The sequence below is a fragment of the Schistosoma haematobium genome, chromosome 4 (assembly GCF_000699445.3).
Source record: "Schistosoma haematobium chromosome 4, whole genome shotgun sequence".
Taxonomy (NCBI): Eukaryota; Metazoa; Platyhelminthes; class Trematoda; order Strigeidida; family Schistosomatidae; genus Schistosoma; species Schistosoma haematobium.
In genome coordinates this window covers 6443822-6465106 of record NC_067199.1, presented here as the reverse complement: position 1 = coordinate 6465106, position 21285 = coordinate 6443822, and the positions used below count along the sequence as shown (strand labels likewise).

Here is a 21285-nt window from a genome sequence, read left to right as displayed (position 1 = left end):
CATTAACTATCTGGAGGCATTGGACAGCCGTTTCGTTTTAGTATAGGACTCTTCAGAAGTGTGCCGTTTCAAGACTTCGGTTGTAATAATTTTATATCATATTTACTGCGACCTTTCATTTCCATCCAGTAACTGTTGCTATATACTTTACCTCACTTTAATCATTGTTAATTAATTGTAGACTTATTGCTCAGATTGTGTATCACGTATGACAAATATATGTGACATGTCACATATGTATACATTGTGATTTTATTATTTAAGGTACGTCAGGGTCATATAATTCATCTTTTCGTCCTGTTAGTCTTGGCATCTAAACGACCAGTACCTTAGTAAAAGTTAAATTTTCTTTTCTTTGTATTCTGCTTGGACACTGTGGCTAGAAGAAACTATGTGTACCGATATTCGTTAAGGACTATGGTCATCAGGTTATAGGGTAAAGAGGTCAGTGGTCTGATCAACATATCGTGAACTAATAACAAGCCTACTTTATGGTGAAGTGACCCTATCGAGCTTTCATTAAAAGAAATTCGAATTTATAACACCTGACACAGGTGAACTCATTCAATGGTATTAGTCATACTAAATGTGTGTAAAGTCGTCTGTAGCAATAGGACTGTTATTATTATTGTATCCATCATATTTACATCTTTTGTTGAATGTAACTTCATATGTAAATGCATTATTGGTTTTTTGTATACTCAAATGAAATTTCTTTGTTATGTTTTTCTAAATGATATTCTTAAACAGATGGTTTGTACCATTATTGTTCTCGTACTACTTTGGCTGATTTAATTCAAAAGAAAATGGATTGTGAAATAAGGAATTTAATTAAATTGCCATCGGTAAATATGATGAATTTCTTGTCTATTTTGTTTATCTACGTGTTATATTTTTCATTTGATAAGTACTTGCCATAGAAATAGTTGGTATTCAAAAGTCATGTCTTCTACCACGTTCACACTGATGATGCACGTGAAGTAGTTGGGTCACACTTATTTTGGAAGTTTCATGAACCCTGGTGAGTCGGTGACTGATGAAATCTGAGCACGGATTCAGAAATCTGAGTTGATTTTTGCCAACGTTAATCACCTGTAATGCACGACAAACGTCCGTCTCTCAACAAAGAGGCGACGATACTAAGAAGTAATCTGTATGGTTTTACTTCATAACTGTGAAACTTAATCTTTGGAAGTAGGGAACTTTCTGTGATTATTACTGTTGAATCGTACGTTTCTCAGGGGTATTTCTGCCGTATACTGTCATCACTAAGTTAGCAATCTTTGGTTTAGACGTAGAGTGATAGCCAAAGACGACAAATCGATTAGTGTGGGTATTTTTTTATCTTAGGTAGCGTGGACATTTATTCCTCATTACCACATCCTCCAACCAAGATTTGCAATGTCAGTTGACACAGGAAAAGGTTGGAAAAGGCAATCAAATCAGGACACGGTATTAGTTCATAAAATCATTGACTATTGGTATGAGTGATATTAGTATGTTCAGACTAGCTACTGTAATAGTGACGATGATTGCATAGATTTGCAGTTGTCACTGTATACATTGTATTTACAATGTAAATGAATAAGTCGTTCAAATATGTTATTTTGGAAATTCCCTAGTGTACCGACCATGTAGTTTTGAATAAAACTATTATTATTTTCAAACTTAAAGTGTATAGCACTGCTAAGGCGGTCGCAAGAATAGTCGAATTTTATTAAAAAGCCTAAAATCTCTTCAGGAACGATAACTGCTCGCACATTTTTTACCAGTTTGATTTTCCCCATGACCTTTGCCGTCTGATTGGTTGTCATATTTTTTTAGTTCGCCAAATTGCTACATGCTTGAAGGTCATATTCTGCCACTATAGTAACAACTTTTGTACCAATTTCGTTTCAGTTGCTTGTTCTACCACAATATCAAGTTACCTGTAATTCCGTCTTGTTCCTGTCTTAGCCGTTGAGGTTTGATGTGTTGAGTATAATTGACTGTTATGAGTTCCGATGAGAACCAATCGTATTAGTGTAGCTCAATCGTTTTCGTCCCTAAATCCGTAACATCGTAAGTCGTATTAAACCCTAATAACAAGACACAACAAGCACGTTACTTTAAATAAGTGTTCTGGATCTCTCTGATCTGTATTTGATGGTAAGTTGTTCGGAAGGGATAAATTAAATAGCGGTCGCTTTCGAATGAGTGTAATTCCGACGATGGTACAATACCTAATGATAGTTTACGTCAACCAAAAACTAAAATACATGTTAGATTTGTTAATAACACATCTCTAATGATGTATATATGTTCAGCCATAATTCAAATGTTATCATAAATTGTATGAGATTTCTTTGGACGGTTGTATTTGTATGAAACAACTAATACTTTTGAATTAATAATTTCAATTCATAAATGACAACATAACATGGAAACTACTGTCAAGGTGATTGACAATTCGTGTTTAACAATTCATTTCCTGTTCAGCAAGTTTTGAAACCGATCCGAGGCGTCCTCATTTACTTTCTACGAAATAGTCAGTTTCTGTTTCTTTTGTATTTGAATCGGAATTTGTTTAATAATTCACACTAAGTTCATTTGATCTCGTTTTCTTCTTGTTTAATTTTTGCCAGAATATAAATACCACTCGTGGTTGTCTAGAAATCAGTTGTCAAACTCGGCAAATCTTATTAACAGGAGAGTAAGTAATCTCTTTAATGTATGTTGTGTGCTGCATAGCCTATTCAATTGTACTAATCCACTGAGTACACTTTAAAATGTCATTTTTTTAAATACTGGCAATTACTTACAAATATGTTGAATTATTTTATGATGTCTTAGTTTCTATAAAAGTACCCGTTCAACAATAGAGGTATCACAATTTTTATTCATTGAGTTTTTTTCCATCTTTTTATTAAATTAACATAAAGTATAAATGCTTATCACGGTAACTTGGATATTTATCATCACGGGTGAGCAATGAGATTGAAGATATATATAGAGTGCTGCACATGAATATAATATGTGAGAGATTCTGCATATTTTAAGAGATGAATTCATAGGTCGACTCAAGCTAGACCACTTTTGGAAGCCTGGATGTACTGGGTGGCCTTTTCGCCCTAGTATGGGACTCCTCTGCAATCTTCACAAATCCTCATCCTGATAGATTCTGGATTATCAGACAAGGAATCATCGAACTATTGTTGAACACCTTTGTGACACAGACCATTAGGTCGATAGAGTGAGATCTTTCAGGATCAATCGATTGTCGAATTACATTCTTCTCAAATTTCCCGAAACTATACTCATTAAACGTTTCAACCTAAACTTATCCATCCAAAAGAAAACAAAGAAGCAACACTTTCCTAAACAATATTGGTTTTATCATCATCTAATGACATCATTCTTGCAATCCCTCCTTATTCCGACTGCATCACGTATTTCAGAATCATCTATATGAATCCATTTGTAAAATAATTTCGGTCATGAATTAAATTTAAATTGACAAGCTATTAAAAACTAGGCAGGATTAAAAAGCTATGGAATTTTTCAGCTCTTAACTAAGCTATCTTCACAATGAGGAACATTCAAAAATCTCCGATTTAAGTTAGTCAAGAAGTGTATAGAAAAAAAACACTAGTTAATGAATTCTGTCACTTGTGTTTCTAACTAATAAACATTTTAAATCTCATCAATTCAGATATGAATATATTATGATTTACATTTCGACTCATCTGTTCAGTAGTGCTAATTATCAACTGGCACATTGTGTAGGAAATAGTTCCCTTTAATTATTCCTCTACAATGAAATTGTGACCAACTATTAGGTTTGTTTTACATTGTTCTTATTCGCTTCTCTTCCACTCTTTTGTACATTGTTTTATACTACTTATTTGCATTCAGTAAGCAGTTTCACTTCAGGCAATGTTTAGACTTATGTTGTAATTCAAGTTGTGTAATATTCTGAAATATTTACATTTACTTATAACGTTTATTGTACTTAATATTGTATTTATCATAATAGTTACTTTAGCTTAATCACTGTAGCAGTTATCTACAGTCATGTGCATTCGTTTAAACGCAACAGTTTCCATATTGTTTTTGCTCTTGATTCGGGTTTCAGTTGTTGATAAACTGTTACCAAATGTAGACACGGCCTTCAGCTGCCCTTTGTACTATCGTATGTTGTAATTATTCTTTATGTTACCGTTACAGGAAGCCTTTTCTATTTCACACAAAAGGATGCGTTTAAATGCTTCAGACACCTCACAAGTTGAGGTTTGTAACTAATTATTTTGTATTATTCAATAAAGAACCGCTATTGTAGACAAATCGTTGTTTTGAGGGTGACTTGGACGCTTCGATAGATCTAACACCAACTTTGGTGGTCATGATGATAGCGGAGGAGCCCCATACTAGGACGAAACAGTTGTCCAGTGCTTCCAGGTTTTCCATGGTGGTCTAGCTTCAATTGACACATGATTTCAACCTGTGAAATTTCTAAAAATCTCCACAAAACGCATTCTGATTATACGAAAATGTTAAGCCAATCAAGGCAATATGGGTCAACAATCACAATGAAATAGAATAAGTCACCACACATAATAGGTAAAAATACATGTTGATAGTAGGAAGATAGGTTTACTGATAGTAGTGAGAATAATAAAATACGATGACAAAAGTCTTATCAATAGTTAAACGTTGGAAATAGAAGGTCAAACATGGGTAAATAAACTTTGAATAGTCATCACAAAACATTAATACCACTACTTAATAATATGTGTGTAACTAATTAGATAGTGAAAAATACAAACGGAAAGAGGCGGAAAGTTACAAACAAATAATGGATGTGAAAATAAGGTTAATGATAACAAAATAAAATAAAAAGTCGTTTGTTAAGTTATAACTGGCCATGGAATGGATAGAGAAGTCATAAATTGGGGTTAACTATACGAATTCCTGTGACTTCAGCTATATGTAAGAGACGGGAACGAACTTTGTTAGGAAATGATAATGGTTTATAATAGATCACTCGATCTATTCTATTTCATTATGATTATTGACTCAAATTACTTTGATTAGTTTAACATTTTCGTATAAATATTCATGTATATTAAAGTAAAGCTTGATGAAAATCTAATTGAAAACAGTATTATTGACTTACATGTGTTATTCTAAATATTTAAGAATTTTCTAACCCAATTTAATATTAGATTTTTTGTAATTATCAGTTTAGGTGTTGTGGAGATTGTTAAGTTTTTGATTGCAGTCATGAGTCAATTGGAGCTAGACCACCATGGAAAACCTGGAAGCACCAGTCGGCCGTCTCGTCCTAGTATGGGACACCTCAGCAGTGCGCATCCACGATCCGGCGAAATTCGAACCCAGGACCTATCAGTCTCGCTCTAGGCGGTTAACCAACTATACCACTGAGTCGGCATCCAATTGTGTTAATGTTCAACCTTTTTGTAAATTTTACTCTTCATGATATGATACTTTCTTTCGTTTTTAGATCATCAAATTTAATAAGTTTTGGAATTCATTTTACAACTATTAATTGTTCTGAAGAATCTGGTGAAATGAAATCTTCACAAACCATTTTAAAGAATAATAATAATAAATCAAGAACAATTTTAATGGCTTATACTATTGGTGATGAGAAATCAGGTTTTAATTCACTTCTTACAATCGAATTAAATAATAATAGTAGTAATAAATCTGAATTTAAGTATGTTTCAAGTGTTCTCTCTAGTTTTTCTCCTTTTTTTATCCTATGCATTTTATTATGATATTTATTATGTGTAATGTTGGGTAATTAACAAGAAGTTGTACTCAAACTGATTTTTTTCTACTAGTTGAAACTCGTCATTTTAGTTGTACCTGTGATTTTCAGAGAATTTGATACTCTCTAATTGATTCACTCTTATAGTAGTAAAAACGTTACCATGAGTTGCGAATGATATACCTTCAGTTGGATCAAAGTATTTAAACTGATTGATCATTTAGTGGTAAATAATGTTATGTTTATCTAGTCCTTAATGCTGATCAATCTGTTCACTAGTTTAAATGAGTCAATATCGCATCTAGAGTGTGTTCATTCTAAGTAGTTGAAGATAGTCGATAGTATGTGTTGTAAATAAATAATGTATATCAAGAAATTGTATCTTTATTTTAAAAAAACAGTTATAAAACATATTTGTTACTGCCATATTATTAAATGAAAATTTCAATGGTCCACATTATAGTTCAGGCGATTCACAATATATAACACATATCATATAATATCATTGTTAGTGATTGACTACTCTCTGAATGACTGAACATTTACAATCGAAACTTTATGCTTACTTATAATGTATTTACATTATTCTCTCGTATATCATTTTAGAAGTATGAATGGTGTTGAATTGTTTTTGGATGCAATACCTGGGGATACTAATCCTGCAAATTTGTAAGTTTTTTTTTAAAAATGGATTTAATACTTCATTGCAGAGATTTAAGTATCACTGTAGAGTATGATAAAAATAATTGTGAAACTTTTCTTGTTTCAATAAGCAATCAGTCTGTAAGAGTCCTTTTTTAATATGAATTTTCATGTTTGCTGTTTGTTGGACAGTATATTATAAAGTTATGTCTACATTCCTAAAAACCTAATATGAACATTCTCAACTACTGTGCTCTTTAGTTTCATAATATCAGGAACTACTCAGTAGCCCTTTGGTTAAGCAGTTCTAAATTTTCCTTAAATTATTTATAGAACTGCGTTTTGTGTATATCAAACAATTTTTTTTCTTTTATGTTTAGTAGTTTTTCAAGCGATTCATCAATTTTTTTCAAAAATATACGCAAATAATAAAAAAAGTCCCTTGTTGAAGTCGTTCTCAACAAGACTAATTAGACAAACAGATATTTATGGTCCTCTACGTAGTTTATTTGATATTGCCTACAAATGCCCTGGTACGACCGATGGTGGGGAGAGTCCTCTCTTTCGAAATGCTTTCACATGGCCACGCGTGTATAGTCACTGCCAGGGAAGTCCTACTCACTGCCTTTTCGTGGCGGGGGTTGTTGTTTACGAAATTGAGAGAACGAGAAGCGAATGTCTGGCGCTGTAACCGGGTTGGTGGATATGGGGGGAATCGGTTAAACCCTAATTCCAAACCAGTGGCGTACATGGTCTGCAAGAATCTGGTGGAACAGTTGGCATATGAACCCATTGTTGGTCATAGGCTACCAAGGGAATACATCTCCTGCCTTGTATATTAGACCTCTAGGTCAAAGACTCAGAGAGTGGTCCCTAGGAAAACCACCTGCTTCGATCTGGGTGCCCAGTCCTCACATAAATCGTATGACTAAGTGTGATGCATATATATTTGGTGTCTCCTTGTACCAATGATTATGTGTTCGAATAAATAAATAAAGTTTATTTGATGACAGTTTTTGTTTAACAACTTAACTCAAGTGTTTTATTAAAATACACTTAACAATTCAAGCATGAAAAACCATTATATTCCTCTACTGTCTAATAACAATAATTTATTCAAATTTTCCACAATTAAAACGAAAATCAAATAATACATACATTATGATAAACTGAACAACAAAGACACAGTTATAAAGGCAATAACGTTTGTGTTAAATTTACATAAAAATCTTGTAGCATCTTGATTCGTCTACTAGCACTGACTGGTTGAAAATGGACTTATCAATGTATTCCAGTTTGATGGCCTATCAGAGTATACACTAGTCATGGCTATATTCTTTGATTGAATAGAAATTTCAAAGTAAAAATGTTTTAAATCTTGGCTAGGTATACACCTGGTATATCTCGTAAATTAAAACTTATGTTCTTTCATATTCATGGTCATCAGTAAATTTATTCTTTCTGAGTCTTTGATGGTAAATGCTGTTGGGCGGCCTATGCTCCCCGACAAGGGGTAACAGGCGTAAATAATTAGGTCTTCATCCACTGATTTTAATATGTATCTTATGAATTGGTTTGGTTTATTTCAACTTAAATTAATTTAAAATGTTGAACATCGAGTTGTATATTTTGTTAATTTTGTAAGATTACAAAAATGTATTCTCATCAGAATATACATAATATTGACTGTTGTGGTGCATTATTCTTTATATACACACTACTAGGCCATACGAACTACAAGATATGCAGTTTTATTCATCTCAAATACTTCTACTAATTGTATCTCGTCGTTCAAAGCACAGTAAAGTTTCATCGATTCGATCATCACCTAAAATAAATGTGAATAGTATAAAAATTGATGAAACTTTGTTGAATCGTGAATTATCATCGTTAACATCAACGAGCAGTGATTTAATGCATAGTTGGCTTGTTATGGTACCGATTCGTGATGTATTGAATAGTGTTGAAAATTTTAATGGAGAATCATTAAAACAAACGAATACAATTGCTTCAGTTGTCAATGAATCAATTCACACTAATTTGTAAGTTAATTATCATTCTTTGAAACCTACATACAGGTAATTGATTTCATTACAAGTCAGATCAGATGTTTAATGGAAGACTACATAGTGTATGGAGTGGTTCATACTTCTACTACACAAAATGTTTTGATCATATATTTCTCTATAGACTCCCCACGATATCCGTTTTATACAAGAGAATAATTCAAGATATTGAGTTCCTGTTCAACTGTATCAGTCGATCATATGGCTCTTATTAGATTACTAAGTGTTTTGATCAAGTTTTTCTTGTACTATAAAAATAAAAGGGTAAGAAAATCTGTGTAATGCCCTGTCCAAGTGTTTTGATTAAATTTCTGCTTGTTGATCCATAAGTTCTTCCTAAAAGGCTATTCTACTTTCACGTTGTGCTTCACTTGTGAACTTAATGGCCGAGTGTACTTCACTAAATTGCTGAAGAATCTCTAGATGTAATGTATTATCAGTATTGGGGATTTATGGAGATTGTAGTATTTTCACGAGTTGATCTAAGCTAGACCACCATTTAAAACCTAGAAGCACTAGGCGCATGTTTCGTTCTTGTATGACACTCCTCAGCTTCCAGGTTTTCAATGGTGGTCTAACTTAGATCGATCCGTGAATTAAACTGTGCGATGTATTATCTTTACGAATGATGAATATGACATCCACATATCGACAGTAAAATGTGAACTTTTAAGTAAACTACTTATATGGATCATTTCCTAGTTTATTTACTAAAACGTTATCTTATGTGGGACCTAGCAACGGTGAATACAAGATTTAGTACTAAAATCTACAATAAGTGTGAATTTCATATTCAACAGCGAAATCTACAGATAGTGGATGGAATCACTGTGGATATACTTTTAGTCCTTATTTCAACTAATTTTTTTTAATGAACTAGAAAATGATTCACATAAACAGCTTATTCAAAAGTTCACATTTTACCATCAACATATGGATGACATATTCATCACTTGTAAATATAATACACTACATTTAGAGGTTCTTCGGCAATTTAATGAGGTACACTCGGTGATTAAATTTATAGGCGAATGGGGATGTGAAGGTGGAATAGCCCCTTTTAATATCCTGTTAACAGAAAGAATTTATTAGTCAACAAGCAAGGATTTAAAGAAAAATACTTATTTGTGTCTGTTACCCCTCGTGAAAGAGCATAGGCCACCCACTAGGATTCTACAACGAGCTCTGTCCTGGACAATCCTTTCCATTTGCTCTCCATTCTCTTGATGCCTGCTTCTGATTCCCGACGCAATATGTTCCTTGGTCTTCTACTTTTCCGTTCTCCTTCAAGATTCAAAGTTAGCGCTTATCTCATGACGTAGTTTTATGGTTTCCTCAACGTATGTTCTATCCATTTCCAACATTTATTGCTACCAATTTTTCAATCGATCCAGGAATTTGTTAGCTTTTCTGCTCGATTTGGGGAAAAACACTCGATCACAGGATCTAGATTTAAATACAGACTATCGAATTCCAGATCAATAGATTCCAAGTATCGTACACACCACGAGAACTGTGAAACAGTAAATTAGTTGCAAATATTTCAATTTTGTCTAACTTTCCCATCTTAGTGTAGTTATGTTAAACTGATATTCATAACTATTATACTAGCTACATTGTTTTGTTTTGCTCAATATTCTTAAATGTTCATTTTCAGACCAAGAAAAAATCTATCTGAATTCATTACACGCGGAAATATTGAAGCATTACCGTGGCACGCTATTAAATTAACAACTAATGGTGATCGTTCAATTGTTTTTGTTGTAAGATTCGTATTTTTTCTTTTCAATTATCCAGTAGGTTGTAACTGATTTCATGGTTATTGAAAATATTCGAACTGTGAATCTTCATGCCATCAATATACTCATCGAAACTGACTGATCGATGAGTAGCGATGCATTTTATATTTGTCTATTTCTTTAGTTCTGATGAAATTCTGTTGACCGGATTGAAGTTTGGTCACTAGTTTAGGTGAATCGACGTCGCCTGCATTATTCTTTTGATATCAGGTAGTTGGCGGGACGCCCTGCTCGACCTGGGTTCCATACTAGCTGTCACTTGTCAACAAGGCGTATCCTCAATTTCCAATGAGCTTGTACCTCCTGTGAGATTAGAACCCGCCTCCCAATCTCACAGTCGATGTCATCATTGAACTATACGGGCTGAAAGAGACCTTCCACTGAGATGAGGTATTCACAACTGACTCATCTTTCAGTAGCAACCAATATTATATTTGTGTAATCCTGTAATTGCTGATCCGATTATATCGATCATGTTTTAGTGTAATTATTAATCTAAACGACTTGACATCACATGTACTAAGTTTATTCGATACCTGATCTCCGGTATTAGTCAAAAAACGTTTCATGGTCAAACAATATCAAGATCTTTTTGTTATGTTTGGAGTGACTTCTGTTATGTGGGTGTCGGTTGTGATAAATCCGCGGTCCTACTGCTTATATACTTGAGAGCGGGTATCACTGCAATTCCTATAACGCGAAGTGAAAGATTGGTATAAATGAAGATTTATTGGCTCTCATATGGATGAACAGCTAAAAATTCATTAAAGATTACTTATGGGCAATGAAATATCAGATTACAGAAACTTTAGCTGTTTATTCATTAATCCATACAACTAAGACATACATGATACTGTCATATAATTTACAAGTGTGTTGTAAAACAATCCAACCAGTAAGTTTTGACCCAAGTTACAATCAACTGTTTAAACTGACTTATGGTGACGGTTTTCATGAATCGAAGTAATCATAGGACTTTCAACTGTATATATATTACAACCAATCAGTTTGTTGGATGAAAAACATTTAATTTGACCAATCACATCCCTCCTTCTTTTTGAATCATACTCCCTACATCTAATAATTCTTACCATAATTGATACTACTAATATTCGTACTCCTTTTCTCAGTCATAAGTTACGTAGTGCCTGGCACAAATTTTCGTCTGTTGTAATTCCCATACCACATCGGCACAGTTAAGTGGAAATTATCAAAACGAGTGCCAGAGTAGTAGAATTACTAACTGTCGTGGATGCGTACTGCTAAGGAGCCCTATACTATGACGAAACAGCAGTACAGTGCTTCCAGGTCTTCAATATTGGTCCAAAATTGATCGGTTCATGTTCTCAATTACAAGTATTATTAGTGATATAGAAAATTAGTCAATGGATAGTATGACTCAAAAATAGAATGAGCTTAGAAAACAGGAAGTATAAGTATTTTATGACAAAAAGTAAATGTTTATGCACTATTGTGACTGATTTTGAGCCATGTCATTCAACATATCTAACATTTGTTTACAATAATCGAGTAGATCCCAACTAATTAGTTGGTACGTATTTACACAGCTTGGTCCAATTCCTTTGTTTTTCATCTCTTCAACTTTTTCTAATCGTGATAGGATGACATATCAACTAGAACAAACAAACATCTATATCTGCTAGATTCTGTAACAGTTGTGATTGTATCAATTTTTTAATCAATAATACTTTTCTTCCGCTAGTAGTTCCTTTTCTTTAATAAGTCCCTGTTTTGTTTAATTTTCCTCATAGCTTTTCGAAAATTATTCTACATGTCGTGTTTATTTAATGGAACGACCAGAACCAGACGAAACTATGGTTGTTGATTATGCTGCCAGTGAGAGTCATCTACAAGCTACTAATAATAGTAACGATGTCAATATTGTTGGTGTTGATGATACCGGTGTTGTTGCTGGAACTAGTCACGTCATTGGAAAAGTATAACCACTTATTGTAAAAAGAGATTTGTAAACCTGTATTCTAGATTTACTCTTTTTTTTCAATTCAATGTTAACTATCTTATTGTAACATAAATAAAATTCGTGCTTATATTTGTCCCCTTGTGAAATTTTGATTTATAATTAATTGCCTGATGTGTTAAAGTATTTTTTTATTGTATTGCCAACAAACTTTACAATATTGTCAGATAAAGTATGGTGTATCATTCTACACTGTGAGTAGCTTTTTGATTTAGGTGGAGTTTTTTTTTCTCTGAGTTAGATCGAGTTTGATCGACTCATAGTTAATAATCGGAAACTAGTTGTAAACATACTTCACGAATGGAATTAAAGAGACATGAAGTTATTTCTGAGTTTGTTAATACTAGATTTTTAGGCACATTCATTAAAGATTGTCTGAACATTTAGACCACCGTAATTAAATTATGAACTACATTATCATCTGTTCCGTCTATATTAATTTCGTTAAATAACTAAATAATTCTTCAGTTCATCATAATTAAAGTGAAGGCCAACATAACCTAATTTTGATGTACCTATATAAGCAAGGTGCGATGAAATTAACCGGATGATTATCAAAGTAATAGTACTGATAAGGATGAAGATTAAACAATGGGAACGCTGTTTTAAAAAAGCAATGAAAAGGTGCCACTAATACTCTGGGATCTACCGCAACGATTTTATCTCACTGTGGGTTCTAGAGAAATACAAAGAACATGCATTTTAACTGATTCGTAGTCATTTCACTCAACATAAGCTGTTAGTCGCAACAAGCCAGTAGACCTCAACCATGTAGTCTGTATCTACCAACAATCAATAAACTGGTATATTGATGCCACATCTTTATTTGACCGTTCCTAGATTGGATAATACCTGTTTGATTATAGCATCAGTTTAGTCTTATTTAAAAATAAATCTTTATATATTCCATTTTGATTTGCTTAGATATCAACTTATGATCAATGATCAATCCTCACCATCATAATGTCCCGTGATATTTCTCCATTATTTACATCACTCGTTTCATCCATAAGACCAACAATTCCAGAATTATCACCCACTTTTAAGGAGGAGAAGAAGAAAAAGAAAAATTCACCTACTGGTTTTGAATTTTCTTTTCAGACACGTGCTGAAAGTCTTCATTCAAGTCTTAAAGTTTTATCAAATTATTTAAAACGTATTCACCAACTAACAGCTGGTACATTAGGTAATTCAACTAAACAACGTTTACACGCTGAATTAACTGAAAATGTCACTGTTTTGATTGAACAATGTACTTTATTGTTAGCACAATTAAAAGATCTAATTCATACTACAAAAGATATTAATCAAAGCAAAACTTCAATTCATGATGATTCGAATATTAATAATAATCATAATAATCAACTTATATCACATCGTTTAACAATTCATAAACTATTAAGTGAAGAATTGGATTCTTTGAAAAAGATTCGTGAAAGTGAAGTGAGTTTTTTTTACCAATATATCGATTTGACTATTTGTTGAGTATATGTAGGTTCAATTTTTCACTATCTTTTCATTTATTCAAATTCCTTCTTTGTTTTACTGATATGAATTATAACAAGTTGAACCGTTTGATAGAGAGTATTTGTAGCTCAGGTGAATGTTTTAGGCGTTGATAAGTTCTCTGGTATAAATGATTTGATTGCTTTTATTGTCTTTTTGGGCAACATTATCAAGGCTTACATAATTTAAAAGGTCAGCTTCTTAGTCATTCTACAAGCCTTAAATTAGCTCGCTATACTGGTGGTGGCTTCGCTTTTAACTGGCTGTCTTTATGTATCTTTAAACTGTTCCGTATTTATACCGAATTCTATCTTATCTATCAATGACGTTTTCATTCTACTGGGCTGCAATTTGCAGTTATTTTGTTTTAAAGTGCCTCGATTTAAGTAATTTGTCATTCGGCAGGTTTAACTGTTTTCTTCTTAGTTAGTCAAAACTGTATACTTAGGCGTATAATTTCATACTACACACTATACAGAATTTCTGAATAAATGTTGTTTCATCAGCCGATTGCTGAATTGCATCCTTTATCCCGTGGTTTGATCCTTAGCACCAATTTAATCCTGTCAATCGAATATAGATGGTGATCAATTGGCTAAATGTCCCGACAGTGTGGTGCATTTTGTTGCCCGAGTTCTATTGCGAATTATGTTTGGATTCGGTATTTCTCAGTTAGGAACAATCGAGTTCTTCTAATACGAGACTAGACCTATGTGAACTGGATGGACTGAAGTATCTATGCACTTTAACGATAATCCACCGCGCGATAAAATATGGGAAGTAGAGTATTTTAATGAAAATACATCTGTCTGAACCCTGAAAGAACCGGTTTTTAACACTTTAAAATGCCATACCTTCATTAAAAAATGGGGATGAAATAAATATGATAAAACCTTGTAGAGAATCTCAGGAAATTAGTTTGTAGGCTACTCACTCCTCAATCCTTTAGTACCTTGATGTCAGGCCGTATTCTTGGATGTCTTATCAGATTGGATTCTCACGATAAACATCCAACCCTTCAACATCCCACGTACGCCTTACCGGCAACTTCCAGTCAACATAAATTCCACATCATTTTTGGCTGCTTCCAAACACCTAACAGTCGTTCTGAACAGTTCTAAATAATTTGAAGTGTTAGAAAATGTAATAGATGTTTGTATTGATGTATCTTGTATGTTTGATATGGTGACTTTTGTCATATAAAATGATGAGAATGTTGTCTGATAAATATTTGATGGTATTAGGACTCATTTACCTTTAGCCATAATTAACTTTCAAAAAACTTATTAAATGTAATTTCTAGGCAAATGCTTAGGATTAGACACTGAATTATTTTAGAGACATGGAGTCGGCTAGATCTCATCTCTCAAAGACGTTGTTTCTACGAATGTCGTATTCATCATTTTGATATCATTGTCTTACATTATACTCTTTATCAAAAAGATATTGTGAAATCTAACAGTTGCTACTATGTGTTCCATAGAGTTCTGACATGCACATGTAAAGCTGGAAAATGTACAATCTGTACGAATCAATAGTGACATGTACACGTTGTAAATGGGTAAAAGTTCATATTTAATTATGAGCAAATATAAAATAATTCCATACACATAGTTCCCTTTATTATCTTAAATAGAGCAAGAACAAAGATTGATGCAGAATAATAAATGGATTCATTTTATTTCGTTAGGTTCTCATCAGCTGCTTACAACCTAAATTATTTGAAATTCAAATTATTACAGATATTGACATATTTATACATAAGAGTGTGATTAAGGATCAATACATGTGTATAATGATGTAGCAATCAAAGATTCAGATAGAGTTAATGAGCTCATAAAATGTTTGATTCGAATAAATAAATAAAGTTAGAGAGGGGAAGTTCACTATGGAACATGAAAAAGAAAACAAGTTCCATTTTCTCGATATTGCGATGAAAAGAAGAAAAGATGGTACAGTTCAACGTTCAGTTTATAAGAAAGACACATGGAATGGTAGTTATCTTAATTTCAATAGCTTTTGTCCAATCAGTTACAAAAAGGCACTGATCAAAACACTGTTTTACAGAACAGAAAGAATATGTACTTCCGATACACTAGAAGAGGAAGTTATGAATGTTAAAAAATGTTTAAAGAATAACGGATACCCACTGAAATTTATTGAGAAATACGGCAAATGTGAAGATAAAAAACCGAAAGAAATTACAGCAAATAAAAAGCCTATTTTTATTAAACTTCAATTCAAAGGTGACGATGTCACAGGATCAATGAATATGAGATTAAAAACTGCACTGACAAGAACTTATCCTGCAGCGAAATTGATTGTCCTGTCCAAAACAACATGTTCTTTGACACAATCAAAGGTCGACAGGTATCCCTTTCATGTTACCACCAACTGTGTATACAAATTTACATGTACCTGCCAAAGCAGTTACATTGGTAGAACAGAAAGGAGAGCCTACGTCCGATTCAAAGAACATATTCCTGAAAGGTTAAGATTAAATGGATTGAACTCATTCAACAGTGCTATCGCAAGACATCTCCTTGATACAGGACATAAAGCTGATATACTGAAGTCCTTCAAGGTGATTAACAAACAATCAAACTCGAACCTTTTGAAATTCGCTGAAGCGTTAGCAATCAAACGTTTAAAACCAGATCTATGTATACAAAAAGAGACAGTAATAAATCTTTCCTTACCCTGGTAACAATAACCCCCACTCTTTCTATTAATTTGCTCCTATTTATTTATTTATTACGTCATTATTGCAACTCTTTCTGAAATATAAATTACATCATATATAACTGATTGATTTCAATTCATATTTTCTTTATTACCATTAATCTATTTTCATGAGTTCTAATCATTCGCTGAGATTTTACAAATATATTCTTCTTTTTAATGTCTCAAATTAACTCGGCGCCCAAATATTGTGAAACTATTCGTTCAAATTTAGACGAAAGTTCTTATTTATTGTTCTAATCACTATTTCAATGTTCCAGAACTTCCCCTCTCTAACTTTATTTATTTATTCGAATCAAACATTTTATGAGCTCATTAACTCTATCTGAATCTTTGATTGCTACATCATTATACACATGTATTGATCCTTAATCACACTCTTATGTATAAATATGTCAATATCTGTAATAATTTGAATTTCAAATAATTTAGGTTGTAAGCAGCTGATGAGAACCTAACGAAATAAAATGAATCCATTTATTATTCTGCATCAATCTTTGTTCTTGCTCTATTTAAGATAAAATAATTCAAATTATTGTAATGCTACACCAAACTGTCACATATTTGTCTCTTTTTAAAACATTCATCAAACAGATAAGGTGTGTAATCTCGGTGAATAACACGAGACACCACAAGATTTTTACTACTTTCTGACTCGTAAAGAAAAATATGTAAAGTATTGTTTCAACTCTGACAGTTTGAAATGAAAAGGATTAAAAGCGTCCATTGTTAATTATAAATCAATCAGATTATACGTCCTGGTTGATTATGATATAATTGTTTGAATTTATGGAGTATCTCAGTACAGTAAGATAAAAGTAGACTCGTGGAGACAGAAATTTATAAGTCATGAAAAAGAAATTTCTTTGGGATATTGCTAACGTTTATCTATCCTCCTTATATACCTTCCTATAGCAGTAAAATATAGATTGGTATTATGCAGTTCAAAAGAAATCCGCCAGAAACCCTGCATCTAAGTTTAGTTCTATTTAATACACGCCATTAATGCGAACCTGCAGTCTTGTGAAAACCCATGTTTTTTATGAGATTCAAATTTGGATCATCAAGCTTCATGGTCGGAAATGTTACCACTAAACGATTCCAGCGGAGAATAATCTCTTGTAGGTGAAATTGCAAACAATGTATTATAAGTTGCTAGGCTGTTTAATTTCAAATTCTTTTAAGATATGTACGTATTTTTACTTTCTAAGATAGTAAGTGATAGTTGACCTTATCCATTTTATGCTGTACGGTCTACTAGTTGAGACATCTTGTTTTCTTCTATAAGTAAAATTGTTATTCATACTCTTTTGGCAGTTATAAACATTTGATGTACTAATTTTTATTTGTGTCATGTCTTTCCACATACAAATTAGTAACGACTTTTCGTGTACGTGTTTAAATAAATTAATATTTTTTGCAAATAACGCCATTTTTCATAGCCAAATAATGTCGCTAACTATCATATCTAGTAAGTTGTGTAAGAAAGTGCATTTTATGAAGTAAAAACAATTAAATGGTTAAAGGCTCGCATTGTAGCCAATCGGTTACAAGTTGATGTACTGTTTCGTTCACTTCGGTTTGGCCCTATCTAGTTATTTATCGCTAGTTCATACATAAACTTTGGGGTTCAAAATCTAATCACTCAAGCTTCCATTATTCTGTTACACCTGAATTTCTTTAATATTTCGTTATTTCCTTACGTAGATCAGGAGACAACAACGTCTTATCGAGTTTTCAGGGAATCTTGCTACTGGTGTACGTTCTGTTGCCGATTGTGGTGCAAATGTTACTGCCTATTTAAAGCGTTCCAAAAAATATGATAACAATGATACAAAGTTAAGAAGACGTGGCGATAATAAGGATATTAACAAAAATAATGATGTTTTAAACTATCATGAATCTCGACAAGAAGAAAATTTCACAGAAAATGAATTACGTACACTTGAAGTTGAAAATCAAATACTCTATCAACATTTTACGCAAGAGAAAGATGAACTGCATCAAGTAGCTAAAAAAATCTCCGAAATCGGTCACCTAAACCAAACACTATCAGAACATCTTATGGAACAATTAGAGGTAAAGTTATATAAGTACAACATTCTTTTGAATAGAATCTGTAGATTACTGGTTAGAGCATTTAACTTTCACATAGTTTCGTTTCAGATCTAAATCACGCTCCATCTACTTCGGTTTGGTCAACTGGGTAGTTTTACTAGCCGTCACACTTAGAGTGGAGTTTGAAGCCGCCAACATATATATATATATATATATATATATATCCGTAATCGGTAAATAGGTTACTTCTAGCATGACAATTTGAACCGATCCATAAATGTGGCAGGTTTCAATTCGCTTTATTTTTCATTTCTATTCATTGATGTTCAATGAATATGCATTACTATGGTTTTTATGAAGAAGCGAATACTGAGAATGCTGTAATTTTCGGACTATTACTATTTGTATTTTTATTATGTAAATATTGAACTTCCTTCTGATACTTTTATACTTCCAGTATTGTGAACTTTGGTAGGGTCTGTCAACCAGTGTTATACTTTTTATCATTCTTTAGTTATCATTAATTATTTATGTACCCGTCGCTCTTTTCTCTGCTGATTATGACATAATTGTATTTAAGTATGATTTCTTATTTGTAGTATGTTGCGGTCTGATATTTCATTTAGACTGTTTAAGATAAATATACTGCATACCTGAAATGCAGAGGTAGGAGCTTATCTTTTGCGCTCTCTTATCCGGACTCAGAACTGGATTATAGAGGAGTTGCATATAGATAAACTATCAGGAGTCAATGTTATGTTGACCCAACTGTTGGTTAATCTTGCCGGCCTCTAGATACATCGTTGGTTACGTCACTCAGTCTGTGTTACGAAACTCTAACCTGGATTCTGCTTGGCGACTATCTTGTCATCAGTTTATGTAATTTTCTTCAAGAAAATTTTCTCTAAGCAGTAAAATAATTAACCAATTACAATTAAAATGGAAAATATGGAAAATTCTTTTTCAACTGTTTATTAAAAGGTTTTGGATACACTTGCTGTATTATCTAATGTAAACAAATTGTATTTTATGTTAATGCATAATAGATAGCTTACAGTTAGGCAAGATTATTTCACATATATACTACGCTTTCGACTAGCGTAACATTATATTAATTCGAATGTGGTATCATGTCTCCTAAATCCATATCCCAGAAGTGGTAGTTTCCTGAATGTTCCGGAAACCCCTTAAAAATGATTTACAAAAAACCTATTCCTTAACAGCTAAAAGTAGTTGACATTGAAAAATCTTTTCGCATTGACCAGGAAATTAAGTCTTAATGATCACTCTTACGTATGACATGTTATTATCGGCGAGATTATAGTTTGTAAACAACCTTTGAGTCATAATAAAGTAGTATTGTGAGAACCTCAACTAATTACTAAGGTTATAATAGAGTTAGAAATTAATGTGAAGAATTGGGATTGAGATTTAAGGTTACTAATTAGAGTTCTTTCTTACAAATTGATATCAGCTACAATGCCAAAATGCTTTTTAGCCATATAGATAAATGAAATGTACATAAAAATGTAATATATAGTATCTTAAATCTGATTTCATTGATAACTTATGTTCATATCTTATTATCTTTTTATACTTGTCACAATCGCTTAGACAATATTCCTTAACATTATGTTCGCTTAGTTCTATTGTTCTAGATTTTAACTATTGCTGGTGTTGAAACTTCACTTCTTTTATTTTGTTTACTGTTACTTATAGACAACTGAAAAGATAGCTGACTCATCTGTAACTGCTACTGAATATATTCGTCAGGGAAATGAATTACTTCGTGAAGCAATCAATTCTAAAGCAACTGTACAATTTTGGATGCTTTTTATCCTTATAATCTTAACATTTTCTCTACATTTTCTTGATTGGTTCTATCCATAAATACAAAAATTTTCCTTGTTTTTTTGTTCTATTTTCTCACTTAATTATTCTGTGATAAGCAATATTAGACTAACTATGTATGTAAAACTTTGTCATCTACTACTGTTTTCTTTTCTCAATGTATTTGACCTCGTTAGCGAATCATTTGTTATTGTGTTGATCCGTAATCCCTGTTCATGTATAATGTACATTTCAATAAATATACAAAGATATTCGAAAAGTAAATAGTATAAAGTCAGTTTACACTACAAATTCATATAATTTTCAGAACCAATAAACCGTGGACCGATATTTTTGTTTTGTACCCCCAAATGCCCTGGTACGGTCGGGAGTGGGGAGAGTCCGCTCTCCTTCTTGAAATGCTCTCACATGGTCACGCGTATATAGCCTCTGCCAGGGAAGTCCTACTCACTGCCTTCTCGTGGCAGGGGTGTTGTTTGCGAAATTGAGAGGACGAAAAGCGAATGTCCGTCGCTTTAGCCGGGTTAGTGGACATGGAGAGTCCACCTAGGGGGGTTGGAAAACCCTGATTCCAAACCAATGGTGCACATGGGCTCCAGTGTCCTGAAGGAACAAATGGCGTATGAACCAATCGTTGGTCACCAGCTACCGTGGGACTGCATCTCCTTACGTTGCTCCACTGCCTTGTGGATCAGACCTTCAGGTCAAAGGCTCCGGGTGTGGCCCCCTAAGTAAACCACCTGCTTCGGTTTGGGCACCCAGGCAGTATCACAGCCCTCACACATCAAATGAGATTTGTGTGGCGCATATGTATTTGGTGCCTCCTTGTACCAATAACTGTGTGTTAAA

General features: G+C 33.0%; 1 protein-coding gene across 1 annotated transcript in view; it reads left to right on the top strand.

Annotated features, from left to right (window-relative positions):
* The window catches only part of SFXN1_1 (Sideroflexin-1), a 58780-nt gene extending 37998 nt beyond the window's left edge, over nucleotides 1-20782 (top strand). Inside the window, exons 17-25 of the mRNA XM_051215534.1 lie at nucleotides 751-845; nucleotides 2625-2692; nucleotides 5504-5719; nucleotides 6380-6442; nucleotides 8140-8457; nucleotides 10139-10244; nucleotides 12053-13722; nucleotides 18235-18606; nucleotides 20305-20782. Coding sequence (XP_051066059.1) covers nucleotides 751-845; nucleotides 2625-2692; nucleotides 5504-5719; nucleotides 6380-6442; nucleotides 8140-8457; nucleotides 10139-10244; nucleotides 12053-12244 — 1058 coding nt within the window. The 3' untranslated portion in view covers nucleotides 12245-13722; nucleotides 18235-18606; nucleotides 20305-20782. The remainder of the gene's footprint in view (nucleotides 1-750; nucleotides 846-2624; nucleotides 2693-5503; nucleotides 5720-6379; nucleotides 6443-8139; nucleotides 8458-10138; nucleotides 10245-12052; nucleotides 13723-18234; nucleotides 18607-20304) is intronic.
* Nucleotides 20783-21285: the final 503 nt, after the last annotated feature.